The 25,618-nt window shown below is 31.6% G+C and overlaps 1 protein-coding gene and 2 long non-coding RNA genes across 3 annotated transcripts; all 3 read right to left on the reverse strand.

The window, feature by feature from the left end:
- On the reverse strand, positions 371 to 3,344 carry LOC18593098 (laccase-14). The gene is made up of 6 exons (XM_007020147.2): positions 3,218 to 3,344; positions 2,947 to 3,098; positions 2,609 to 2,853; positions 2,338 to 2,463; positions 747 to 1,694; positions 371 to 607 (listed from the first exon to the last, which is right to left on the reverse strand). Exons 1-6 carry the CDS (start codon positions 3,308 to 3,310, stop codon positions 474 to 476), a joined length of 1,698 nt encoding a protein of 565 aa, XP_007020209.2. The 5' UTR covers positions 3,311 to 3,344; the 3' UTR covers positions 371 to 473.
- Positions 10,808 to 12,592, reverse strand: LOC18593099. The gene is made up of 2 exons (XR_001928983.1): positions 12,502 to 12,592; positions 10,808 to 11,476 (listed from the first exon to the last, which is right to left on the reverse strand). It is a non-coding gene; the product is annotated as an uncharacterized LOC18593099 (long non-coding RNA).
- On the reverse strand, positions 23,159 to 23,963 carry LOC108663107. The gene is made up of 2 exons (XR_001929036.1): positions 23,925 to 23,963; positions 23,159 to 23,232 (listed from the first exon to the last, which is right to left on the reverse strand). It is a non-coding gene; the product is annotated as an uncharacterized LOC108663107 (long non-coding RNA).

Consider the following 25,618-nt stretch of genomic DNA (forward strand, 5'->3'; position numbering starts at 1 on the left):
TAAACAGCTACATCATAGATATTAAAAATGGTACCAAAAAATGTAGCATCATCATTTCATTCCTCGGAATAAAAACAAAAACCTAGATACCAATTCTAATCCGAGAGCCACGGTTCTTATGTCAACATCTTGTCAAGTCTATGTGCCCCTTTGTAAGATTTATTCTTGTCTAGAAAAGCCATTGCTAGCTTAACTTTTTTTGATTCTTGGGAAATACTAGCCTAAGTGCTAGCTTATAACTTTCGTATTCTTTCTGAAGTAAAAACATTAGATTTAATTCAAAGCTTCCTCCTTTAGCATCTTGCAAAGGAATGGACAAGTCTTTCGCTCTTAGCCAAAGCCATTTTAATATAGGTTTTGTTAAACAATGGACGAATAATTAAATTCAGGAAATTTTATTTCAAACTCAGTAAGACTTTTATTGAAGCCATGCACTCCATGTTAACAACCCAATGTACTGAACTGAAGAAAAATTAAGAACAAGGAGGCATATAGGAAGGTGGTGGACGCATGCTTGTTTCCTTGGTGCCTCCATTCTTCACTATAACAGCAGTGCTCATTCCCCAAGTCGTATGCCGCTCGAAATGGCAGTGCATGAACCACACCCCTGATACAAAAGAAAAATTAATAAACATGGGGTTATTGCATAAATCAAATATGTTATGTTATGTGTAAGTATATAAGTTGCTTTTAAAGGAAAATGTGTAAGTATATAAGTAGGAAGAGAGAAGAGAAGAAATATATACCAGGATTGTCAGCTTTAAATCTAATAGCAGACCATCCTTTTCTAGGGACTGCAATGGTGTTGACTTCTGGTGGATCAACCAAATTAAACCTGCCTGGGTCAGTGCCATTGTCAAAATCTGCGGAACCCGTTCCAACCAAGTAAAAGCTGTAGCCATGAAGATGCATGGGATGATTCTGCGTGGCTCCTATATTCGTCCCTTGGAACACAATTTCCACTTCATCACCATAATTCAATGTTATCACCTGCGTTCCTTCCTCTGTAAATGCAGACATGTTCGCCACTGTCGTGTAGTTAAAGGGAGTGGGCGGCTTATTTGGCAAATCATCAACAAGATGGTTCAAATTGTAGTTGTTGTTATAATATTCTTGCAGCAGAGCGGTTGATGGCATCACAAAGCTATTGTTGTTCAAGCTTGCTGCCAGCTTATTATTGCCATCAACGGTACAACCTGTTGAATTGGGGCAAGCAAATAGATTCACAGATACTGTCATGAAGATTTGTCTAGTGATGTTTTTGGGGACATTGATTGGGTGAGCTTTATCTGCTAAACTCTTCAAGCGAACAACGAAGAGTTGTGCAGATATTGAGTCACTGATATTAGGAAACGTTGGAGTAGGAATTGTGCTTGGCGTTGTATAATTTCCACTATATTTGATGAGAGCCCTAGAGGTGGTGTTGTCATATGAAGAGTCAGTATCAAGAAAAGGAGTAAGAACCATGTAGTAGTGACTTGCTGCTTGGTTTGCTGTAACCAAAACGTCCATTGTTTGGCCTGGGGTTATGAACAAATAATCAGTGGAAAAGGGTTTGACATATGCTCCATCGGATCCGACGACCGTCATGTTGTGGTTTGCAATCGCGAAGAACATTTCTTCATTCAGGATAGAGTTGACAATGCGGAGGAGATAAGTCTTGCCAGTCTTAACCAACAAAGTGTACATTGTTTCTGCAACCAGAGACGAATCATATTGGCATTAATTCTAATTTGAGCCAAATTCAAATAGTAGAAAATGAAGGATGCTGTCCCTGCATCAAGTTGACTGTTAGGTAGTGCCTTTTTGAACTTGAATTAACTTCTAGCAAAATCTTGATAATTAAAATTATGAATCTAGCTTGACCAAAATCACTACTCATGCCAAAAGTATTATAATTGGATAGTTAGATGAAACTAGATTACCAGAACTGGAGATTTTAAAAGTAAGATGGATCCAGGTCGACACAAGTTGTATATCTTAACCACAATACTATACATAGACTCTGATAACGGTAAGCTGATTTTTCCGTAGTAAAATGCATTTTATGCAAAAATTTAAAGAGTGCCATATGACCCAACCACCCATCAGCTTAGTAATAACCAGCCAGTTGTAGTAGGTACAGTCTACACAGTTCTAGGTCCAAGAATCTCTCTATTCCTCCCTAATTCGCCATTAATTATCTGACAATAGTACTGTCATGTTTAAAGTCATACTAATATTAACTTGTGAGGACTCAAAAGCAGAGATAATCCTGAGAGGAAAATCATGGATATAAGAAGAAACATATATGATTCTCCTTGTTCGGATTGTTTTGATTTATATATATATATATACCATTAGAGCAGTCGTACAAGTCTCCAGGTTCACCGTTGATAGTGTAAGCATCTGAAACGTTCGGATCACCGCCGGTTGACAGAGCTTCGTCTAATACATCCATCACTTTCGATTTGTACCATGAGGCTGCCATCAAGAACAAGGTGTTGATTAACAGTTAGCAACAAACACCACGCTGTCAACAAAAACAGAATTGATAGGGAAAAACTTTTCATTAATTTAAACTTATCAGCAGGCTCTGAATCATGCTGATCATCAGTCTTTCACCTACAGAATATGATTGTTTGGTCTCCATCAGGATTACGGAAGGGATAACTGGTTCCCTTGGCCGGAAAAATTTTGATGGCACCATGAACCGTGGCTCTCGACCAGTCACTATGGGCATGCCACCAGAGTGTTCCTTCCTCTGTAGACAAATTGATCTCCTGTGTGAAATTTCCTCCAGGTTTTATTGGGCATTGTGTAATGTACTCTGGACCATCTGACCATGGATTCCTCGGCATTTTAACTCCATGCCTGCAGATATCAAAATTTTCTCAATCTGGTACGCCTTTTTTTGCTTCTTGAATTTAAACATAAGAGATTGTTTGAGAGAAAATATCAATATACCAATGAATAGTGATACCATATGGTCCGCTATTCTGAACAGTGACAAAAACGGTATCACCTTTCTTAGCATGAATCTCTGGCCCTGGAAATCTGTCGTTCACAGTAAGAATTGTGGATGTTTCACACAGCTTTGTAAAATTAGTCTCCTTCACCTGCAAGTATTATTCCCCCACAGATTATCAAACCCACCTTTGTATTAGATTCTAGGACTTTGCTGTGATCCAAACGTGACAAAAATAAATACTAGCATCTTGAGTAGCTATATACTTACAACCCAGTGATAGCTATGAATAGCACCCTCAGCATTGCTGAAAAGCAGAGAAGCAAGAAACATAAACCCTAGAACCCCCGAGATTAAACCCATCTTTGGTGAACTGTAACCTACGGTTTGTGTTAATCTCCAGCTTACTTGTATGAGCTATTTATAGAAAAAGTTTGATGCTTATTATCATTTTTTTATAGTTGGGGTTGGGGAAACACAATAGTAATTAAATCTTCCAACAAAAAAATATCATGAAAACATTGGACCGACATTACGCAACGTCCCATTCCATTTTTAATAAGAGAACATGTTCTAATAATTATCGATATTTTCATATGGATGAATGACAAGCAAAAAAACTCTTATATTTTGAAGTTGTGTATATTACATAGGTGAGTGAGGTGTATATATAAAGCTAATCATATTCGTAATTTATATTCTAATTAACTAACAGTAATGTAATATAATTCTTAATTAGATATTGTAATTTAAATAAATAATAATATTGTTCTGCAGCAAATTTAACTGAGTTGGACATCGGGGCCCTGTAACTTTGACATTGAATACAGGGACAAATTGTCAAAAAGATAGCCCTATGTACGTTGGTTTCATTACTTTTTTCATCTTTTTCCAGTTTACACGTGAAAAGTCTACGCGAAATAATCATCTTGCTTTCTATAAAATAAGCTCTAATTACCTCGAAGTTTCAATTTGAAACAAGCAAATAAAATATTATAAATTCCAAACCGTGTTAAAGGCTACATTTTTCTGGTGTGAACTTAAGCAGGAAACCAGCTAGCTCTCCGCGTACAAGTTAAACTTGAGCAATTCCTGTTTACTCGAAGTCGCTTCCTGCGAGGTTCAAGAGAAAGTCCATCACTGTAGTTTCCATGGAGAATCCCTGAAAGAAAATTAATTTCTTTGGTAATGCTTTTATGGTGTGAACTTGAAGAGGAGACTTGCTCTGCCTACAAGTCAACTCAAGCAAATAACTGTAATTCTAAGTAACTTCATGTGTGAGGTGAAAGACAAGTCATTCACTTGAGATTCTTCTCAAGATGCTGAATCCCTTCTATATAATTAATAACTCTACCTATCTGAACCATTTGTTTATCATAAAAATAGCATTATGATTTGAACTTTCACCTATTGCCACTTGCATAACTTGAGCCAAAAGGCCATCTGAAGCGCATTAATTGCATCTCCACTCTTTCTCACCTAGAGGGGATTTAGATATTTAACTTCGGGCCTTGGGGCAAAGTGCAATAGTGGGAAAATGTTGTTGAATCCATTGATGAAATTTTAATTTCCTTAGTTTTTTCCTCCCACTACATATACTCATCAATTCCAACCCCATTTTTTCTCACCCACTGAAACAGCCAGTCATTTAATTGTTAATTTTTTGGTTCATATATAGACCTAAATTCTTGAGTGTTAGACCTCGAGATTTTTGACATATTATCAGTGATTTTTTCTCATCATTTATCATTTCAAATTTTTTCCGGTATAGGCCAATCTTAAATTGTCATTTTATTTTAATTCGTTCAATTTTATTATTATACTTTCAATTTCGTTAATTTTTTTATAAGAAATAATGAATCAATTGAAATTTGCAATTTGCATGAATGAAATATTCCATAAAATATTTTCATTCAATTATTTTTTGTCCAAAAATGAATGATATTGAATGTATAGTGACAAAATTCAACATTAAACTATAATATAATGAAAAATCTTCAATTTAATCCATAAACTAAGTTTTTGGACAAAATGTTTTTGCCAAGATTTATTAGTTAAATATACAAAGAATCTGCAAATTGAGACGTAATTGTAATGTGGCTACGAGTCTATAACTACTCGTTAATGGAAGCAAACTCAAATTGGTACTTATGTATTTAGTATCAGTAATCAATCAAATTATACTTTTCAAATATTAAATCTTATTTTTGAGAAATGATAGTGATGGTAACTGCAATATTACTAATTGTTTCTTTTTTTTGTTGTTAGTTAAGGAAGAAGAGAGAATCCAACATATTCCATCATAAAATATTATCTCTTGGCGGTTGTCATTGCACCTTGGTCTTATGTTTTATCATTATCTCTCCATGGATTTGTAAATGTCATTGAGTGTGAGCGTATGGTATTTCCTTTATTTTTGTATAAAAAATATGAGGGATTCAAATTTAAGTTCTTTAATTAGGAGATACATGTACAATTTTATCATTAAAACAAATATTTAAGTACATCTTCTTTTCTCTTATTCAAAAGAATATATATATATATATATATATATTATAATATATATATATTAATATAAACATATTTATTATTCATTTTTTGAAAAGCATACGAAATTTTATTAAAAAATAAATTTTATAAAAAATTATAANATATATATATATATATATATATATATATATATATATATATATTAATATAAACAATATTTTATTTATTCATTTTTTGAAAAGCATACGAAATTTTATTAAAAAATAAATTTATAAAAATTATTTGAAAAACGATAGTGATGGTGCACTGCTAAAGAATGGACATAAGACTCCCTTCTTTGCTTGACCTGCAATATATACAACAAATAATAAATCAATCCGATTGCAATGAAAGCAATCCGATTTAAAAAAAAAAAACTCAAAGAACAAATTGAATCATCTCACCATAATCGAAGTTTTTTAATTGGAAGAAGGAAATTTGAACTCTATTTTTTAAACAAGAGATCGTATATCAATCAATGAGCTAAATGCTAAAATGCATAACCATAATCAGAATTGAATCTTGTTTACATCAAGACACCGTAACAAAAACGTGTCCCCTATTCCCTTTGTCAGACACCCATACAATTCAGCATCCAGTAAAACCAACCAGTCGCCAGACAGACAGACTTCATCCCCAATCTCACAATGAAACACATACCACGACACACCAATTTAACATTAGACTTCTGTAGCATAAGAAGGGTAGCCAACTTTCCAAACACATGCAGTGCATGCCACCGACGAAAGTCCCATTGATGTTACTATTATCACATAAAATATAATTATTATTCTTGAGATTTGATTTATTTATAATTTATGTCATGCTTCTAGTTGGACACAATGCTGCCATCATAAATGTAAGACAAATTAACACGACTCAAAACATATTTCTTATTAAAAATTCACTACTTCCCTCTTTTCCAAAATTGAATATCCACTTTCACTTTTTTTTCCAATCAAACAAAAATAACTTTGACCATTATTTATTATAATTTTATTGGTAATTAAAATTTTTAGAAGTAAGTTTTTAAAACTTCTAAACTCAAAATTTTCAAATCTTAATTATTTTTTGAACTTTCAATTCCAAAACTGTAATATAAAAAATTGTTGTCAAATTGGTTAAGTTTGAATTAAAAACTTGTGAAGTGGATATTAAATCTGAAATGGAAGGAGTATTATATATTTTATAACGGAGAATAATTTGGATTTGATGCCTCAAGTTTAAATAAAAGATCTTAAGGTGATGAAGGGTCCAACAAACAAGTGTTTATAATGCTGTTTATAGATAGTTAAAAATATTATTTTAAAAAGTATTTTTTTCATTTCATATTATATATATTTCAAATATCATCTTAATTAGAATTAGTGGCGAAGTCAGGATTTTATGGTTGAGGGGTGAAGACAATGTCTATAAAATAGTTATATTAGAAGTTCAAACATATAAAATAACTTAAATGGAAAAAATTCATTTGAAAATTATAGAAATAATTCCAACTACGTGTTAAGCACAAAATGAAGACATTTTTTTAACAACTATTGCAAGCTAAGATTAGGCATCTTTAATTGAGTTTGACGATCTTTCATAGAGTTGAAGGCATCTATCACTGAATCAATATCAAAACCTTAAATGATTTCCTTTTCAATGAGAATGAGTAACAAATTTTTAAGAAAATCATCAGACATTTTATTACAAGTCTCGTTTTTAACGACTTTTATAACTAAAAATGCACGCTCTGATGTTATAGTGGAAACTAGAATAGTCAAGACAAGTTGGATTAATCTGTCAATAAGTAAGTAAACTTTTTATATTCTCGTCTTCTTTAATACTTGACATAACTTAGAAAGTATAGATACATCTTTCAAAGTATGATTATGAAGAATGTCAAGTTTGAATAAATCCAATTGATAGCTTAGATACATTTTATCACACTCAATAAAGCCATTAAGGTAATATTTATTTGGAAAATTGCAAATACTTCTAACATCAAACAATTTGAAATCATTATGAGGGTCCAAAGATGTGCTAAGAGTGAGCAACTTCATCACATTCTCATTAAATCTGAAATTCAATTCTTGCAAGAGTGAGTCAATGGCAATTAGAAGTAAGTCAACTTGGTAAAAGTGCTCAATTGTGGCATGATCCTTTTAAAAACAAACTTTACCTAATTTATATCTAGCCCTCACATCAAAAATCTCAAGTTCATATTTCTCACAAAACTTCTTCATTGACACAAGCAAAGGTTCCCATCCATTTTCTCTCAATGGTTGGAGATGCTTTTTAGTAAGTGATTCTAAACAAATTACATTTAGTATGTCTTGGCACTTAAGTTGTAAAGCTTTTGAGGAGTCATTTGTTATCTCTAACAACTTCTTCGTAAGATGCAAGATAAATACAAATTCAACTGACATATTAGTATGTTATAAAAATTATAAAATAAGGAATAAAATTATAAAATTATTGTAGCGGTAAAATTATAAAATTCTAAAAAATAAGGATATGCTATAAAATAATTGTAGGTAAAAAATTATAGAATTAAAAAAAAAAGAATTATAAAAATTTAAAAATTTTTTGTGGGCGAGGGCTCCTAATAGCACCCTCCCCTCTGCCTCTGACTATAACGTAGTGACACTTCTCATACCCAGCAAATAATGAAATAAATAATATGTTCTGTGGTTGTCAGTTTAGTGAATCTTCTACATTAAAAACCTCATGAAATTAATTACAAAGCACAATATCGCTATAGAAAAAGTATTGTAACAAGGTTCACTATAACATATTATTATAACATGACTATATAGTTTCATAAAAGTCAAGTTTTAATTGGATTGTGTTTTAAAGAAGACTTTGAAAATTAGAAATCGATTAAAATACTTCGATTTATATTTAGTGTTATGGATTACTTGCCTATGATATCTTTTTGTGGTCGTAATTATCCTATTATTGGCAATAAAAAAACTTACGGGAGCGGGAGGCATAAATACTAAATATAAATAATAATATAAATAAAAAAAAGAAAGATAGAAAAAATTTTACCTCTTTGTAATTTTCAATAAAAGGATAAAAGAGAAGAGAAAGATAAAAAGAGAAAGATGGAAAGAAGTATAAAGAAATTTAAAAAAAATTATAAAAAATTTAAGAATTACAGTAAAATTAAATGAGTTTATAAGGTCATTCTATTAATTTTTATTTGTGTTAATAATTTAATAAAACATTATTTTAAAGGCTCATTAAAAAACATATATAATATATAAAAATTTTTAAAATTAGTGGCCGCGGTTGTGAAGGGATGCTTCGTCCCTGAAAATACGTACAAATATGTATTTAGAGATATATATAGAAAGAGACAGATGTCAGTAAGTAGGTTATGTTAACTGGTTCGAGCGGCTTTCTTACCTGGACCTAGTCGGGAAGAGATATCGATAATAGTGACCCATCACTATGATAGCAACATGTGACATGTTTTGTCATATTATACATACGTAGATGCATCATCGCTATGTACTAAAACCCAAAAGTAGAATGAAATTGTTCACTTTCTCTCATTTGCATGGTAATGGCTACTGCTAAAAGTTGCCTCTGTTCTTCCTCTTCTATTTTGGCCTTTTCATCCACTTATTAAATTTGTTTCTTATGAGCCTTGCAATCTCTTTCCAGCCAAAACCTTCCTATCTTATTATTGTTTCCAAGATTACATCACGGAAACTTATCCAAAGCCAGCATTTTTGTTCCATATGATGTTTCAAATCAAAATTAAATCAAATTTGTTCATAAATGATTAATCTATATATTACCATTCCTAGTTAATACGTGATGTTGTTTATACCATTTGTGCATTTGTGTACAAAAACCCTAAATCTTTGACATAGAAATAGTTTCTGAATGTATTTTGAATCATTGCCTTGCTCTATGAAACATATTTCATACATAGTTTATCAACTAAATAAAATAGAAAGATGAATTGAAGTGGTATAGATGAAAATTGATAGGTAGTTGAGGTGACAATGTAAGATAAACTGTATCTTAATTTGTTTTATATACAAAAATTCATGTGACATGAACAATCTATCAAATAACTTGTGTACGTAAAAATGTTTTATATTTATAAAAGAAAACTTAATTTAGGATTTATATATCAAGTCCATAGGAATTAGCAAGCTCTCATCTAAACTCGACTATTTTGTTCATTGTATGGGAAACTCTATTTATTTTTGACTCTTTATGTTAGAGAGAAAATGATAGTTTGTATTTTTATCTCTTGGACAAGCATAAATCTTTTTATTCTTTGTTGATCATGCTCTCTTGATCAGTTACTGTATCTGTTTGATACTTAATAAAATCACAACTGATTGAGTAAACAAGCTCTCAGAATTGATTTTCGAATTGAATAGTTGACTTCGGGATCAGATTAGAAAATGCATCTCCAATAAAGGTTTTTTTTTAAAGTGAATTTATTGGCTTCCATAATCAAGTGCCATTCCAGTCTCATACTTGTTTAGCATACGACTTTCCATGGCACAGAAACTTGGTACGGGCTTTCATGCCATTTATCTCAAAACCACATGGTTGCATTTTAAATAATGTAAAAAATTTTCAATTTTTTTATGAATGCTAAAGAAAGAATCCAAAGGTTTGCACAACAAAAAGGAAGCTTCTGTCCCCTCTTTACTATTTTAAATAATCAATCCCTATTGAATTTAGCTATCACCCATGTGATGAATTAGATCTCCATAATAATTGAAATGGCAAATCACGTGTCAATTATCTAACCTAATTCATGTGCCCTCCACTTCTTGTTCTTTAATCATCTCCTACGCATTGGCCCCCAACAGCCATTAGTACAATGACAATGCACGCTTAATTTGTACATGCAATAATGCATATATAAAGATCTCCCTTACAACTTTCCTAAATATATTACAAGACATAATTGCGTTCTTAAACTATCAACTTACTTTATTAAAAAATCATTTTATGGTTATATAAAAAATTTAAAGTGAATATAACTTTTGTAAAAAAGAAAAGGGTTTTTTTTTGTATGAACAAAAATAACATTTATTTTATAAAAAATCACATTCAGGTTAAATTAAATCTTAAATTTCAATGTCACTTATTTTTTAAAAGCATTGTATTCTGTATTAATTGGTTAATAGGACTCACAGTGAAAATGTCGACATAATTGATCCTATCTCGATATATATATTTCACTATCACTCTATGGAAATAATTTGACGCCTGTAACATCCCTTTGCTATCAAATCCCACTAGCATAGACAAGCCATTGAATGTAATAAAAGCAGGATAAGAAAGGAAAATGTATCAGGAAACGTATTGGTAAGAAAAGTTTCCCTGCATTTAATTTTGGGGTCCACAGAAACACAGGCACATGACAATTTAGTTGAATATTGCAGAGCCAGCAGAGATGAGCCCATACAAAATTTTACGACTTTCCTCTAATCCTCTTAAAGAATCCAGAGAGAGAAATTGTACTTGTCTTTTTGATTGACAGCAGCTTGGGATGCTCCCATACGTTGATGGAATTGCTTTACAACTCATAATGCAGAGGGAAGAGATCATGGCTTGACTCGTACCCAATTAGCATTGATAACGCAAGAGACAAGTTAAATTAATCCCTGGTTAATTAGAACCTAAAAGTTTTGGCATTTCTTCATGATCAGCAATTGTATTCAGAAAGGACATGTGAATAATTATATACCTCACAAAAAAATATTACTATATTTGCTTATCAGATTATATAACTGAAAAATTCAATATAAAATTGATCAAACTCTCACTGGATGAGTTTGTTTCTAAAGGTTTTTACTGTTTAAGATTTGTGATTGAAACAGTAAAACAATAATTTTGTATTATTTTCTGTTTCTCATAGCAACCAAGCAAAAGGAAATAAACCAGAGTTTACGAGGGAAGCCGCTCCAAATTGGCATCCTTAGACTATTGCTTCACCCAATTGCTTGGTTTGTTGTAAGAGCAACATCGATTCTGTAAAAAAAAAAAAAGGAAAAAAAATTCCTTTCGTCATACAAAAAATTATTAAAGAAAAAAATGAACCACCTGACTATATCAATCAAGGTACATAATTTGTTCATTTCTTTGGTTTTATTTATTTGGAGTTTTCCTCCTTTTAGTTAGAGTTGACTAAACTATTCCAAAAGAATTGCTATTAAAAAAACTATACCAAAAGAATAATTGGCTTAAGAACTTTATCATAATTAACTTAATTGTTTATCAAAATTAAAGTCATATGATCAAAAGAAATAAACAAAGCTGACCAACGTGAATAATTCAAATTTAATTTAATGATAGTTAACATTTTTATAAAAAAATAAAGTTTAAAGATCGAATCCTGCTTTTACTTTATACTCTTATACATATTGAAAAGACAAATGATCAAAATGGGGTCACATGATGGTGCACAAAATCAATTACTGTAAAAATTATAACATTATAAGACCATAAAGTCTAATAATAATAATAATAATAATAATAGTAAGAATAATCTTTGGCTCAACCAAAACAAAAAATACTTATATAGGTCTTTTACGAGACTCCTCTTTCAAACTATGCACCACGGATATATACAATATTTTATTTGTTTATTTACCTTTTTACACAAAGAAAGGTGACAGCACACACTTTTGAATTTTAACAGGTTGCAAATAAAAGCTCTCATCTATCTGTTTTAGAAACTTAAAAAAGTAAAATTTTAATAAATTAGCTCTACCTGATTGATGCCTTTACTTTTTATTTGCATAAAAAAATAAAGTAAAAAATAAAAATAAATAATAAATAATAAAAATTAAAAATTTTTAAAAAACGAAAGAATAAACCATTCCGAATGAAGCGTTAATAAGTAATAAACAAATAAACAAACCAAACTTGATTTGAGAGATTAATGAGACAGAAAACACACGAGACAATTTCTTCATTCATGTGTAAGAAGGCATAACAGGGGAACAAGAAACAAAGAAAATGTAATTTAATTCGCAAATCAGTGAGACGAAAACCTGTTAGAATTTAGGTGCTGGAGGAGATAAGGCTTAGATGAATGTTCAATTGTTTTTGCTAGGCAAGCTCACATGAATTTATAGTTAGGATTTGTTCTTGCAGTACATAAACTGAAGTACAAGCTTTTGTACTGCAAGCCCTTCTCTTGCTTTCCTTATTTCTTCTAAAACTAAACTGCGACGGGTCGTTTTGCATAAGAAGACAGAAACGTTCATCATAAGTATCTAGGGAGGCATTATTGATTTTTTTTGGAAGTAATATCCAATTAAAATAAATATGTTTAAACCCTATTTTTATATTTTACCATCGTTAATAATTAGACTGATAGTGTTTTTTTTTAGAATTACCTAATTTTATTGTTAATTGTCAACGATAAAACTTTAAACTTATTTTTGCATGGAATAAAAAATAATAGTTAAAAAAAGAGAAAAATAACCCCTAAGTTCATAGTGTTTAAATATAGGGATATCTAAACTTTAAATGAGACCTAACCAATCAAGGCCGTAAATAAAATCTGAAATCATCTATTTCTCTCATCCCGCACAGACATAAGGTCTTCATTAATTTACCAAATCCTTTGATCTTTAGACCAAAATTCCACGTTTAATGGAATCAATGTCCAAGTCAATCAAAGAATAAACTTGTCCAAACGCAATGCTGTCCAAGCAATAATAAATCCACAAATCTCGCCTAGGGCATGGTAATGAATCTGCGCTCAATTTGTGAGAATCCACATATCTTAAATTGCCATCAACTAAGTAATTTGGCTATTTTGCTTCCTCTATAAAAAAAAATTGCCATCAACTAAGCGATTTAAATAAATTTTGAATTAGGACTCCTCCAAAGATAAGGCAGGCACTCAGCTCCCCACAATAACCGCCTCCTTAGACAACAGGATCTTCACCCCCACAAGAACTCTATTCACACCTTGAGTCCTACTACAGTACTTCAACTTCTGTATGAGAGATATCCACCCAATATGCGTCCGCCAAACACCAGTCAGCCTATTCATAAAATTGTAATAAAAATCCACACTTCCATGTATCCCATCTTTTGCAAGCTCATCAGTCAAATCATTGACTTCACGCAGTACATGTGTAATCTTCCAATAATCAAGTTTACTTTGAAAAGTTTTCCATGCAAATAATTTACTGTTTATATTTTCATGGAGCTTCCTAATGATTATTGGATCATAAAACTACATTTGCTGAATCACTTTCAACCCACAATTGTGAAGGATTATTCAATAGATGATTATTAATAATACTAAAAGCTTCACGTATTGCTAACACTGCTACCGAATTAGAATCTCCCATCCCCAACGCCTTAGAAAATTTAACTTTGATTATACTTTGGTTATCGTGGAGAACACCACCAATCCCAACTAATCCAGAACTACTCAAATAAGCACCATCAATATTAAATTTCCACCATCTCATAGGAGGAGCCTCCCACACAACATTCAACCTACTGTTTACACAATGCCGAGCCCTATAGGTCTTTTTAGGACACCGAATTAAGTCTTGAATGGAGTTCTTTAAATGTGACCATTTAGACTTGAACCACACATCAACTCTCAACTTGATGATATCCAAAAGTTGATTGGCATCCCATTTTTTACCATTAAGTATCATACCATTTTGAAATTTCCAAATAGATCAAATAATGGCATAAAAGGATAATAACCATACATTACCTCTATCTCCCCCCAAGATCAAAGCCCTCGAAAGCATGAAAAAGTTACGTGGATCGTTGTGGTACACCCATTGAATTTCCCACTATTGACACCATAGGCACAAAATTTTCCTAGAGTCATTGCATGAGAAGGACAAGTGACATACCGTTTCTCTATAAGAATTACAAAAAACACACATTGTTTTATCTTCTGCAATAAGACCTCTGATTGCTAACTCATCCTTCACTGCAACTTTTTTCCACGTAGACTCATATTGTTAATTTTAAAAAATACAAGAATTAAATTTTTATAAATTATTATATAAAAATTAAATTCACCAGTTTAATAGTTTACAAAGACTAAATATATAATTTAACTTACATTCATCATCCTCATTTTTTTTTAAAAACTGCACTTTGAGTTCATATGGTTTTCAAAATTTTTCATTTTATCCGCAATATGAATTTTTTTTCATCTTTTAAATTCATTGTAAACCCTTTCATCTTTTGGTGATAAGTGTCACTAATTTTTATATAGAATATGTCAATAGATGGATAGGATCCAGCTATATTGATAGTAAACTCCACTAAAACAAGTTTTTGAAACATGATAACATGGGTATTACAAAATAATAAAAAGGAATCAAATCCCTTAAAAATTACTGAATGAAATCTCTGACTAATTAATGATCAACTTTAAGAAAGATTCAAAGGAAATATTTTACATAAGCATGTAAGTATCCTCCCCAATGGTTACCAAGGCGTCGGTTAGTACGAAAGTATAAAATAAGCAGCAAGTTTTCTTTAATACCTTTCCACTGTCTCATCAGTCTCACGTGTTTCATCTTGTCATCTCATGTTACTTCTAATCCATTGGTTCATTTCATTGTGTTGTTATGTGATCACCTACCTAATCCTTTGAGAACTATGATATATTCAAATCCAAGTTGAAGCACGTCCACCGGTTTTGTTCTTAATTAAGATGTTAACATCATGGAATGTGGATTACCACGACTTCAGTTTAATCAAATCCCATAATCTTTTATTTTATTTCGTCAGTAGTATTGCAAAATTATTTTAATCACCGTTGTAGAGTTCTTAAACTTTATAAATGAAATTAGAGGTCACATGTCTAATATTAAATTTTGTATTTTAAAAACTTAGTAAATTAATGTAATAACTATTTCTTATTCTTCTTTGGATGCTTCCAAACCAGAATCTATTGGAGCAAGTAGAATATATTGCCACTTAATTTTATTTGTTTATCATAAAAATAGCATTATGATTTGAACCTTCACCTGTTGCCATTTGATAGCTTGAAAATAGCACAATTTTTTTTCTTTTACATATGAATATTTATTGTTTTTTTCATATGAAAACTTATTGAGTCTTTACTTTTCCAATGAGAAATTATTATTACTTCTTTTTCCATATGAACTTTATCTCTATCCATAAAATTTGAACTTCAAAATAGAGATACTTTGCTGGCAGATTTTAAGGGGAAGATTGGTAGTTAAAGCTACGTTGGCAAATAGGGGCATCATTAGTTTAGAAGTTGCTATATGTCTCCTTTGTCGTGATTGGTTAGAGACGGTGAGCCATCGCTTCTTTGGTTGTCCCAAGTCTTAGATATTGTGGCACAAGTGGTGTGGTTTATGGAATATTCATTGGGTAGTCCATAAAGACCCTTTGATTTGCTTTCTTTCATGGATTAAGTTTGTTTGCTCCCTTAACAATGGGTTGGTGTGGAAAATGGTGTGGTATACTATAATTTGGGTCATTTGGGCTTCTAGGAATGATGTCATTTTTAATGGTAAGATTTAGGACGGTAAGCAAATCTTTGAGCTCTTGAAAGTTAGGGTCGCTTGGTGGATGCATGCGAAATGGCCCGACCACTTTTCACCTATCATTGATCTTGCATGATTCCCTAATGAAGGTACTCTACCTACTTTGATAAGGAAAAGTAAAAGTACTGTGCCTTGGTCAAAGCCAAGTGAAGGGAGTCTCAACTGACGAGTCCTTTAGAGGATGCCCAAGTGACTCAAGCTTTGGTGGTGTCTTGAGGAATGAGTTTGAAGATGTTCTTGCTTTATTCTTCAAATTGGTTGGCATTATTGACTCCAACAAGGCGGAATTGTTAGTGGTTAAAGAGGTTGCCGGTATTTATGCTGCTTCCAAGTGGTGCTCCTCCCACTTACTTATTCTTGAATGTGAAAGTTGTAATGTTGTCAAGTGGCTTTCAAAGCCCAATGATGTGCCCTAGACATTGAGTGTCCTTCAAACTTTGTTCCATTCTTCCCAGGATTGATAGATGGTCTTATTAAAAATGTTAGCTCAATGAATAACCAACAATAATGTCTAAGAGGGGGGTGAATTAGACTTTTAAAAATTTGCTTTGAACTTAAGGAATTAGAATCTATATTACTTGTTTGATATGTATATTTGCATGTGCAATTTTGACAACAAAATGTCAAATAATCAAGAGGGAGGAATAAATAGTTAAGCACATTAATCATAATCTTACCTTCCCTTTGATAATCATTTCAAACATATTAGGGACAAATCATGATCATATAATATATGAGTATTTAAGTGACTAATCAACATGGTAATCAAATACTCAAGTATTCAAGAAACTAAAAGGGCATGAACATTTAAATAAATATTCAGTATGTGCTTCAAATGCTCATAATTCCAAGAATATATGCACATTAGTTCCAATGTATGTCCAAGATATCATCAAGCATTAATTTTCAATTTCATCATACATTGTCCAAACATTATCAATCAATCATTTTGAAAGAATGCTCTAATCCATATATGAATAATAATCCAAGAGAGAATTTCTTCAATAAAAGTATATCATCAATTGTCAAAATGATATCTTCATTAAGTACCTTTGGCTAGCATATTTTTCAATTTCATAAGACATGTATCAAATCAAGTATATAATGATTGATAATCAAAATTGTATGTGCCATACCTCAATAATCTTCATCACCAATGAATGATTTAATTCACCACTTTCTTGTGTTATTGGCTTAGATCATTTATGCTCTTCCTATAAAAAGAAAACTCAAACTTTTGTTTTTGGTACCTAAATTTTCTTGAGTCCTTTATGGTTAGTAACCTTGGTTCTTTTGTGAACCTTATCAATTCTTATCACTCCACCATGAGTAGGATTGGTTTCTTTTGAACCCATGTATGCTTTACAACTTTGTCTCCGTGTGAGACAACTCTCAATGGGCAAGATAGAATGGGATGTCCAAATTTTAAAAAATAAAGACATCTAGAGGATCTATCATACTTCTCATTTTCTTTAACAAAGAAATTTTTAAGATGGGTTTCTTTTTATGTAAAGTTATAGCCTAGCCTTTCTCTGTTAAAGAAGGCTCTTTCTAACTCCAACATGTCATTCAATTTTTGTTGGCTATCCTGAAATCTCGAGAATGCATCATGCAAACTTTTGTCTTTCTTTTTCATCTCATTCATTTCAACTTGCATGTTTTTCACATTGTTCTCCAACTCAATCCTAGTTTTAACTAGGTTCTCATTTTCAACCTTAAGCTTTGCTATGATGCCTTTATATTTCAACATTTTCTCTTCAAACTCAAACATAAGATCATCATAAGCATCTTGCAATTCATCAAAGGTGTATTCACTTTCATCATGATCTTAATAATCAATGTTTTGAGGAGTAGGATATACCTATAGTCATCAATGTTGGAATAGGATCTTAATGGATTAATGTGATTGTGTAAAGCATGGATTTCAAAAATTTCTTTAACAATGGAAGCAAGCAATCCAATTACACAAGCGAAAACACACATTATTATTATTGCAAGTAATATAATCACATCCAAAAAAAATTAAAATAAGAATCTATTAAGTAAGAAAACCATACATTTATTTTGAGAGTCTTATTTTCTGACAACACCACACCAATAAATGATTTCTTGACCAAATAAGTTTACCACTTATTCTTCAAGAATACTTTCAACTTGAACCTTGAGCGGACAAGGTGTGGAATGTAAGGCTACAAGATGACAATTAAGTTTATTCTCTTTTCTTTGGAAAAGCTTGGAGGAGGAGAAGAGATGGCTGAAACTTTTTTTAAGAAAAAGTACGTTCTATTCTTTTCTTCCAATCTCTTCTCTTTTTATTAAAACTCTTGCTTCAAAGGTTTAATAAAAATGAAACACCTTTGAATCAATCTTGACCATCCATTCAGAGTTATGGAAGCATCAAATATGCTCCATAATTATCAAAATAAAAATTAAAAAATAAATAATTTAATTCTTTAATTATCATTTAGAGTTCTTGATAAAATAAAACTTTTTATTGAATAATAACTCTTATTTTATTATTATCCATATTTATTTAAAAAGAATTAATAATAAATAAAAGAGTAATAGTCAAATATGGAGTCTCTTTTTATCAACATGGATGTCTAGATTCATTTTGCAATAATCCTCCTAAAATTATCTTAATTTAAGACAACTTTTGTCTGTAATTAAAACAAAAAAATATTTTATCTTGTCTAAATTAAGGCAAATATGTTTTGTTGACTAAATTAAGACAAAAAATATTTTCTTGTCTAAATTAAGACCAAACATATTTTATTGTCTAAATTAAGACAAACATGTCAAAGCTGCCAATTTTGTACACAATTTAATTAAACAAATTAAAACATGCATTCTGTCACGAGCCGGAACTCCCATCGAGCCCATGACAACAGCCACGATGTCTCGATTGACATTCATTACTCGGAATGCTAACTGAAACCTTGCAAGGCTTTCGCATCAGTTTTACTTCTCCCTTGTGAGCAACAGTTATTAAATACCATGTTTTAAAGAAATATAGACCAATTTCAAATAAAAAACAATCAAAAAGTAATTTCTACTGCACAGGGGTATTTTGGTCATTTTACCCAAAAATTTCGAAACCTGTTAGAAATATAATATATAAATGAAAAATATACATTTTATATCTAAAAATAAGTTTAGTTATCTAAATCATCCATTTGAAGTGAAATTGTCACGACCCAAAACTCCCATCGGGCCAGTGACAATCGTCGCGACGTCTCGATAGACACTCATTATCTCGAATGCCGATCGAAACCTCGCAAGGCTTAGCATCAGCTTCCGCATCTCCCCGGTGAGCGATAGTTATTAAATCTCGCATTTCAAGAAATCATAAGTCGTTTCCAAATCAAAACAATAAAATATTATTTTTTAGCTCATAGAGGTATTTTCGTCATTTTTCTTCAAAAATATTGAAACCTGCCAAAAACATGGTGTAAAAGATAAATATGTTCATACATACTTTAAATCAGACAACTGAACTATAAAATTACTTTTACAGTGACACGTGGGCCCCCAACTGACCAAGAAGGTATAGAACTACGAACCCTTACTTTCTAGGATGCAATTCTGAGATTAATTCTCGTCTTAATCAACTTTCAACAAACTTCCTGAGCTTGAAAAATGGATAGGAAGAGGGGTGAGATTATAATTATATAATCCCAGTGAGTAAACAGACACCATCTAAACTATCTAAAGGCGAGTAAAGGGAGACAATTAAAAATAATTTATTTTAGTAAATTTTTTACAACACGAATATTCATTTCAACCAAATAATCAATATGGCTCGTGAATTTCTCAAAACTTGGCTCATGCCAAATCCTGTACTCGGGGACACCTAGACTAAGGGTATCCAACCGAGTCCACCAAGGTTGTGATAAATTTTATATAATCATAAAACTTGTTTTTAGTTTGAAAAAAAGCAGTCGTTCCTTAGCGTTGATTGAGTCTCACTTCACGTGGCCGTTAACGTGAAGTGCACTCAAAAAGCCCACCTCAGGAGATACCCTACGCGCATCTACGACTGAGGTGAGAATATAAAGGAGTTTACCATGCCCCTCTAATAGGTTGATCCACAAAACCCCGCCACTGCAGTAGCTAATCTTTATTTTATCTACCACCTGATTTATAAAATCCTTATTTGCATGATATGGCAATTTATCGCAATCTAACCTCTCAAGGCTGAATACATAGTATATATAATTTTGATACAAATACCGACTTTGCCATTTATACTCACATATTGTTATAAGCCATATAATTTAAAACACAATTTATAACACAAGCAGGCAGTCTCCAATTACTCTATTTTCAAAACCAGTATTCAATTTTTTAGAAAATTTATAAAATCATTTTATAAAATCATAATTTCTCCTAAAACATAGCAATTTACCATTTAAACCCATTTTCTATAAAATCACACAATTGTATAAAACTACTCTAGATAATTAAGACGATAATAAGTTTACTCATAATTCTAGGAGTTGATGTACTCCTAATCTTAGTCTCCAAGCACAATCTTTGTACTTATATCAATGTAATTTACTCACCACCTATCCACAATGTACAATACATAATTTACCACATCAATGCTTGACCATTATAAAATCAATTCAGGCTCGGTGTAGATGCATGATATGATATGCAACTTATCCGACTACCGCTTAAATGCGGTGCTGACCTAATTCAGCCTATTACTTGATTAAATGACAATTGTGTTCGATTTGGCTCCAAATTGCTACATTTCATTTCTAATATTTCAATTCACTAAATACAATTCCAATAATCTAAAATTCAGCCTAACAACCCTCACAATTCTTCTTGAAAATTTCGACCATTGTGGTGCACTATCACTAAATATTTTCTCATTCCATTTTCTCACCATAAATCATCATTTCATCAATTTTTCAACTAATTCACTTGATCACAAAATCAATTCATTACTTCTACACTTCACATAGGGTTCGGCCATTGAAGGTTCATGGGGAAAATGGATTCTTTTCTTGTTGTTTTGTTTTTAAACATGCTTAACTAACTAAAAACACTAACATAACTTAGAATCAAATCAATCTAACATCATTCTCTCTCCATACCCATTCCAACCAGCCATGAATTCATCATGAAAACATGTAATTTAACCATGGAAATTAAGGGAAAATGCATGGGTAAGGTAAATCACTAGCAAAATCAAAGAAATTTTACCTTTGCTTGATCAAATTCTTGAATTCCAACACTTTCTCTTTGATTTTTCCCACCTAGGGTTTGTTCTTCCTTGGTTTCTCTTCTCTTCTGGTTTGGCTAATCACTATGGGAGAAATGTGCTGATTTTTTTCCTTTATGTAAAGAAATAATAAAATAATAAAAACATGACACATGGCATTTTCTTATTGGTTCAAATTTTAAATATTTGACTTTTAATTCTTTAATTCTCCACCACACATTTCTCATGTTTATCCATTTCCATGATGAATAAAATCTCTTGGTCTTGACAAGTGTCGGGGGTGAAAATTTATCGATTTTCCCTCGGGGTGGTAAAATTACCATTTCGCTCCTATACTCCAAATTATACCGAAATTAAAATTTTTCACTTCTAAACTTCAAATCATACTCCAATACTCAAATCATACTCCAATAAGTCAAATGGGACCAAAAAAATCTTTTCTAAAAATTTTCATTTTGTCTCCAAGTGACAAATGACCATTTTACCCTTGGATAGTGAAAATTTCGGTTTGACTCCAAATTGATCCTCGAACTTTGAATTACCATTTTGAGTCATCCATGAACTGTGAAACTCTTAATTTCACCTTAAAATTCCTATTTGAACTAGTTCGAGGCTTAATCGACTTAATGGTACCATTAGGGGCAATATCGTCTTTTAACGATTCCTCGAACTTCCTAAATATGCAAACATTCAATTGAGCATGTAAATGACGTCGTAATTATTTTATAGAACAGGGTTTGACAGAAATTATGGCTAATCAAACTAAATAAAATATTAAATAAAAATATTCCATTTTCTTATAAAATAATATTTATAGAACTTTGAGTAAATAATTTTTGTAGCGTAAAAGCAAAATAAATTCATACATACAGTGGCACACGCAGCCAGGTATACAAAATATTATACAATGACATGTGGGCCCCAAAATAAACATATATGTACAAGACTATAGACCTTCGATTTCTAAGAGTGCAAACCCAAAAGCAAACTCTCGACATAATCAGCGATTTACAGACTGCCCTGAGCCTGAAATGGGTGAAAAGAATGAGTGAGTTTTTATAAACCCAGTGAGTAAGCAAACATCATCTAAAATATCTAAAGTCGAGTAAATGGAGACAATTTAAAATAGTTCATTGTACTATGATTCATAATGTTTCAAACTCATTTCAACTAAATAAAATAATTTCATTTCACTCAAATAATCAACATGGCTTATGAATTTCTTAAAAATTTGGTTCATGCCAAAACTCATTCTCGGGGATACCTTGGCCAGGGCATCCAATCGAGTCCACCAAGGCTGTTAAAGAAAAGTTCATATACGCATAAAACACATTTTTACGTTTAAAAGCATAGCCATTCATTGGCGTTGGTTGAGTTCACCCTCACGTGGTGGTTTAGCGTGTAGTGAACTCTAAAGCTTTACCTCAGGAGATACCCTCCGCGTCTCTCATTTCGAGGTAAAATATAACCAGGTTTACCGTGCCCCTCTCTAATAGGCTGATCCACGGAATCCCGCCACTGTAGTGACTAATCAATATCCCACCAAATCAATAAAAGTTTCGACAGCATGACATGGCAATTATATTACTACCTAGCCTGTTAAGGCAAAACAAACAGCTCAAACAATTTCAACACAATTTCCAATTCAACCATTCATGCCAATATCACCATAAGCCATTCAATTCAAACCATAAATTTACAACACAATCAAACAGTCTCCAATTACTCAATTTCTAAAATCATCATTCAATTTCAAAATGATTTATAAAACTCATTTCATTTAATCACATTTTACTTATAAAACATAAGGATTTACCATTTAAACTCATTTTTCTATAAAATCACAAAAACGAATAAAAACTACTTTAGATAATTAAGATGATAATAAGGTTACTCACGATATCGGGAGTCGAAGTACTCCTAGTCTCGATCTTCGGGTACAATCTCCTTACCCTTATCGGAAGTTTCACCACCTAAACATAATGCACAACAAGCAATTTACTATATTTGTACTAAACCGTTATAAAACTAATTTAGGCTCTATATGAATGCATGAAATGGGATGCGAAATGTTCGGATTATTATCTAAATATGGTGTTCTACGTAGCTTCAATTATGTATCGAAATAAAATGGTATTGGCCTAATTCGATCTATACACCGGTTAATTGGCCAATACATCCAATTCAACTCCAATTAACTTGATTCCACTTCCAACACTCCAAGTCATCAATTACAAGTTAAATAATATGTAATATCACAAAAATCCATCATCAATATCTTCCTTGTAAAATTCGGCCATTGAAGGTTTAGTGTAGAACATGTAATTTTCATGCTTGATTTTTACACCTTACATCATAAAACAACTAAAAACACCTAAATAGCATGAAATTCATCAAAGTCCATTATCCAATTTCTCTCTTGAAAATTTCAGCCAAGGAGTGTGGGTGAAGGGCATGAAATTTCTTGCTTGTTTTTCATGCTAAATATCACAAAACAACTAAAAACACTAAGATACCTTGAAATCTAACCAAATAAATCATCAAATTTTCTCTCTCTAAATTCGATCAACCATGAATCCTTCATGAGATCTTGAATTTTAACTATGGTAATTGAAAAAGAATGCATAGGAAAGGTAGATCACAAGCTAGAATTAAGAAATTTTACCTTTACTTGCTTAATTCCTTGAAATCCAATGAGTTTTCTCTTGATTTTCTTCTCTAGGGTTTGTTCTATGCTTTTTCCCTTTTGTTCTTGCCTTGGCTGGCCAAGAGAAATGAGATGGGAGAGTTTTAATTGTGTTTATAAAGGAAAATATAATAATATTAAAGCTTGACACTTGTCACCATGTGATAGGTCCATACATAAAACTTAATAATTAAACATTTCTTCTCCACCACATAAAATCTCTCAATTATCCAAAGTTTAAAATGAATTTCATGGGTTTGACAAGTGTCAAGGTGGTGTAAAATTCCAAAAATTTTAATTACGTCCCCGTGGACACCTAAAATGATCGTTTTGCCCCTATGTTTGAAAAAATGTCGAAATTGAAAATTTTCACTTCTCAAATTCAAATAATGCTCTAATTAATCAAATTTAGTCAAAATATCATCCAACATTCTAATTTTGCCCCTACGTTATGAAAATTCCAATTTAACTCCAAATCAATCCCCGAACTCTGAATCACCATATTAAGTCATTCTAAGATTCAATAACTCTCAATTGCATCTTAAAATCTTTATTTGAACTAGTTCGAGGCTTAAATCAACTTAGTTGTACTATTAGTTACACTACTGACTTTTGATGATTTTTTCGAGGTATTCAAGTATGCAAGCATGTTGTCAAATACATGAATGACATGGCAAGTATATTATAGGGTTGGGCTTGACACATTCCAACTTAAACAAGTTAAATTCTACGAAGCTAGGTGGGGAATCTATTTGGACATAGATATTCCAAGCTCCAATAAACTTAGAATTATTCTTAATCTCATTAAAAATTATTCAAGCTTATTAACCATGAAATCACTCCACCATAGAGTCATGGTTGCATCTTGGATTAATGATAATTACAAGAAATAATTCAATATTTGATATTAATTATTAGTTGTCCAATTGCAAGCCTTATATTATGAACCCTCATAACCATCCAATGATAAAAGGTGAAATTATCGTTTTACCCTTTATGTCAATTTTGTTCCATAGTCTCAAATTTCATCCAATTAGTGATTCAATACTTTAGATCTAATCTTTTGAGTATCCAGATGTGATGAGTAACTAATTCATCAATCCACTGGGCCTAGATTAATCACCAATCTTCTTGAAGTCACTAGAAGTAATGTTAATGTTATGAACTCCATTATCTGGATATATGTTCCCAAATGTTCATCTTAATTATAATCCCAAAATACGGAGTCTAGATCAACGCTTTATGATGATCATACTCATGGTAAATCAAAGATTATAAGGAGATTAAACACGAGTCCACTATCCATCAGGATTTTGGTTCTACTATAAGCAAATGCATAAGTGCGAGATCAAGATTCAAGTAACGGTAAAACTTAAATTTGATTCTCACATGATTCCAGTTCATGTTATAGTGTGATTACTCGAAGTCAACCATTTTGATGATTTAAGACTCATTATTCCCTTGAAATGAATCGCATTCGTTTCGTTGGAAGTAATCTGGACGCTACAGCCTTAACATAATAAAGTGACCAGCTTTATTATATGGTTGTGAACAATTTTTAGATTCAATTAAAATACATTTCTCATATGTATGACTCTTCATACAAATGTATTTTAATATCTCAATAGAATCTTGGTACCTTAATAACTAGGTAATGAATGCTTACTAAAACA

This window comes from Theobroma cacao, chromosome 8 (assembly GCF_000208745.1).
Source record: "Theobroma cacao cultivar B97-61/B2 chromosome 8, Criollo_cocoa_genome_V2, whole genome shotgun sequence".
NCBI lineage: Eukaryota > Viridiplantae > Streptophyta > Magnoliopsida > Malvales > Malvaceae > Theobroma > Theobroma cacao.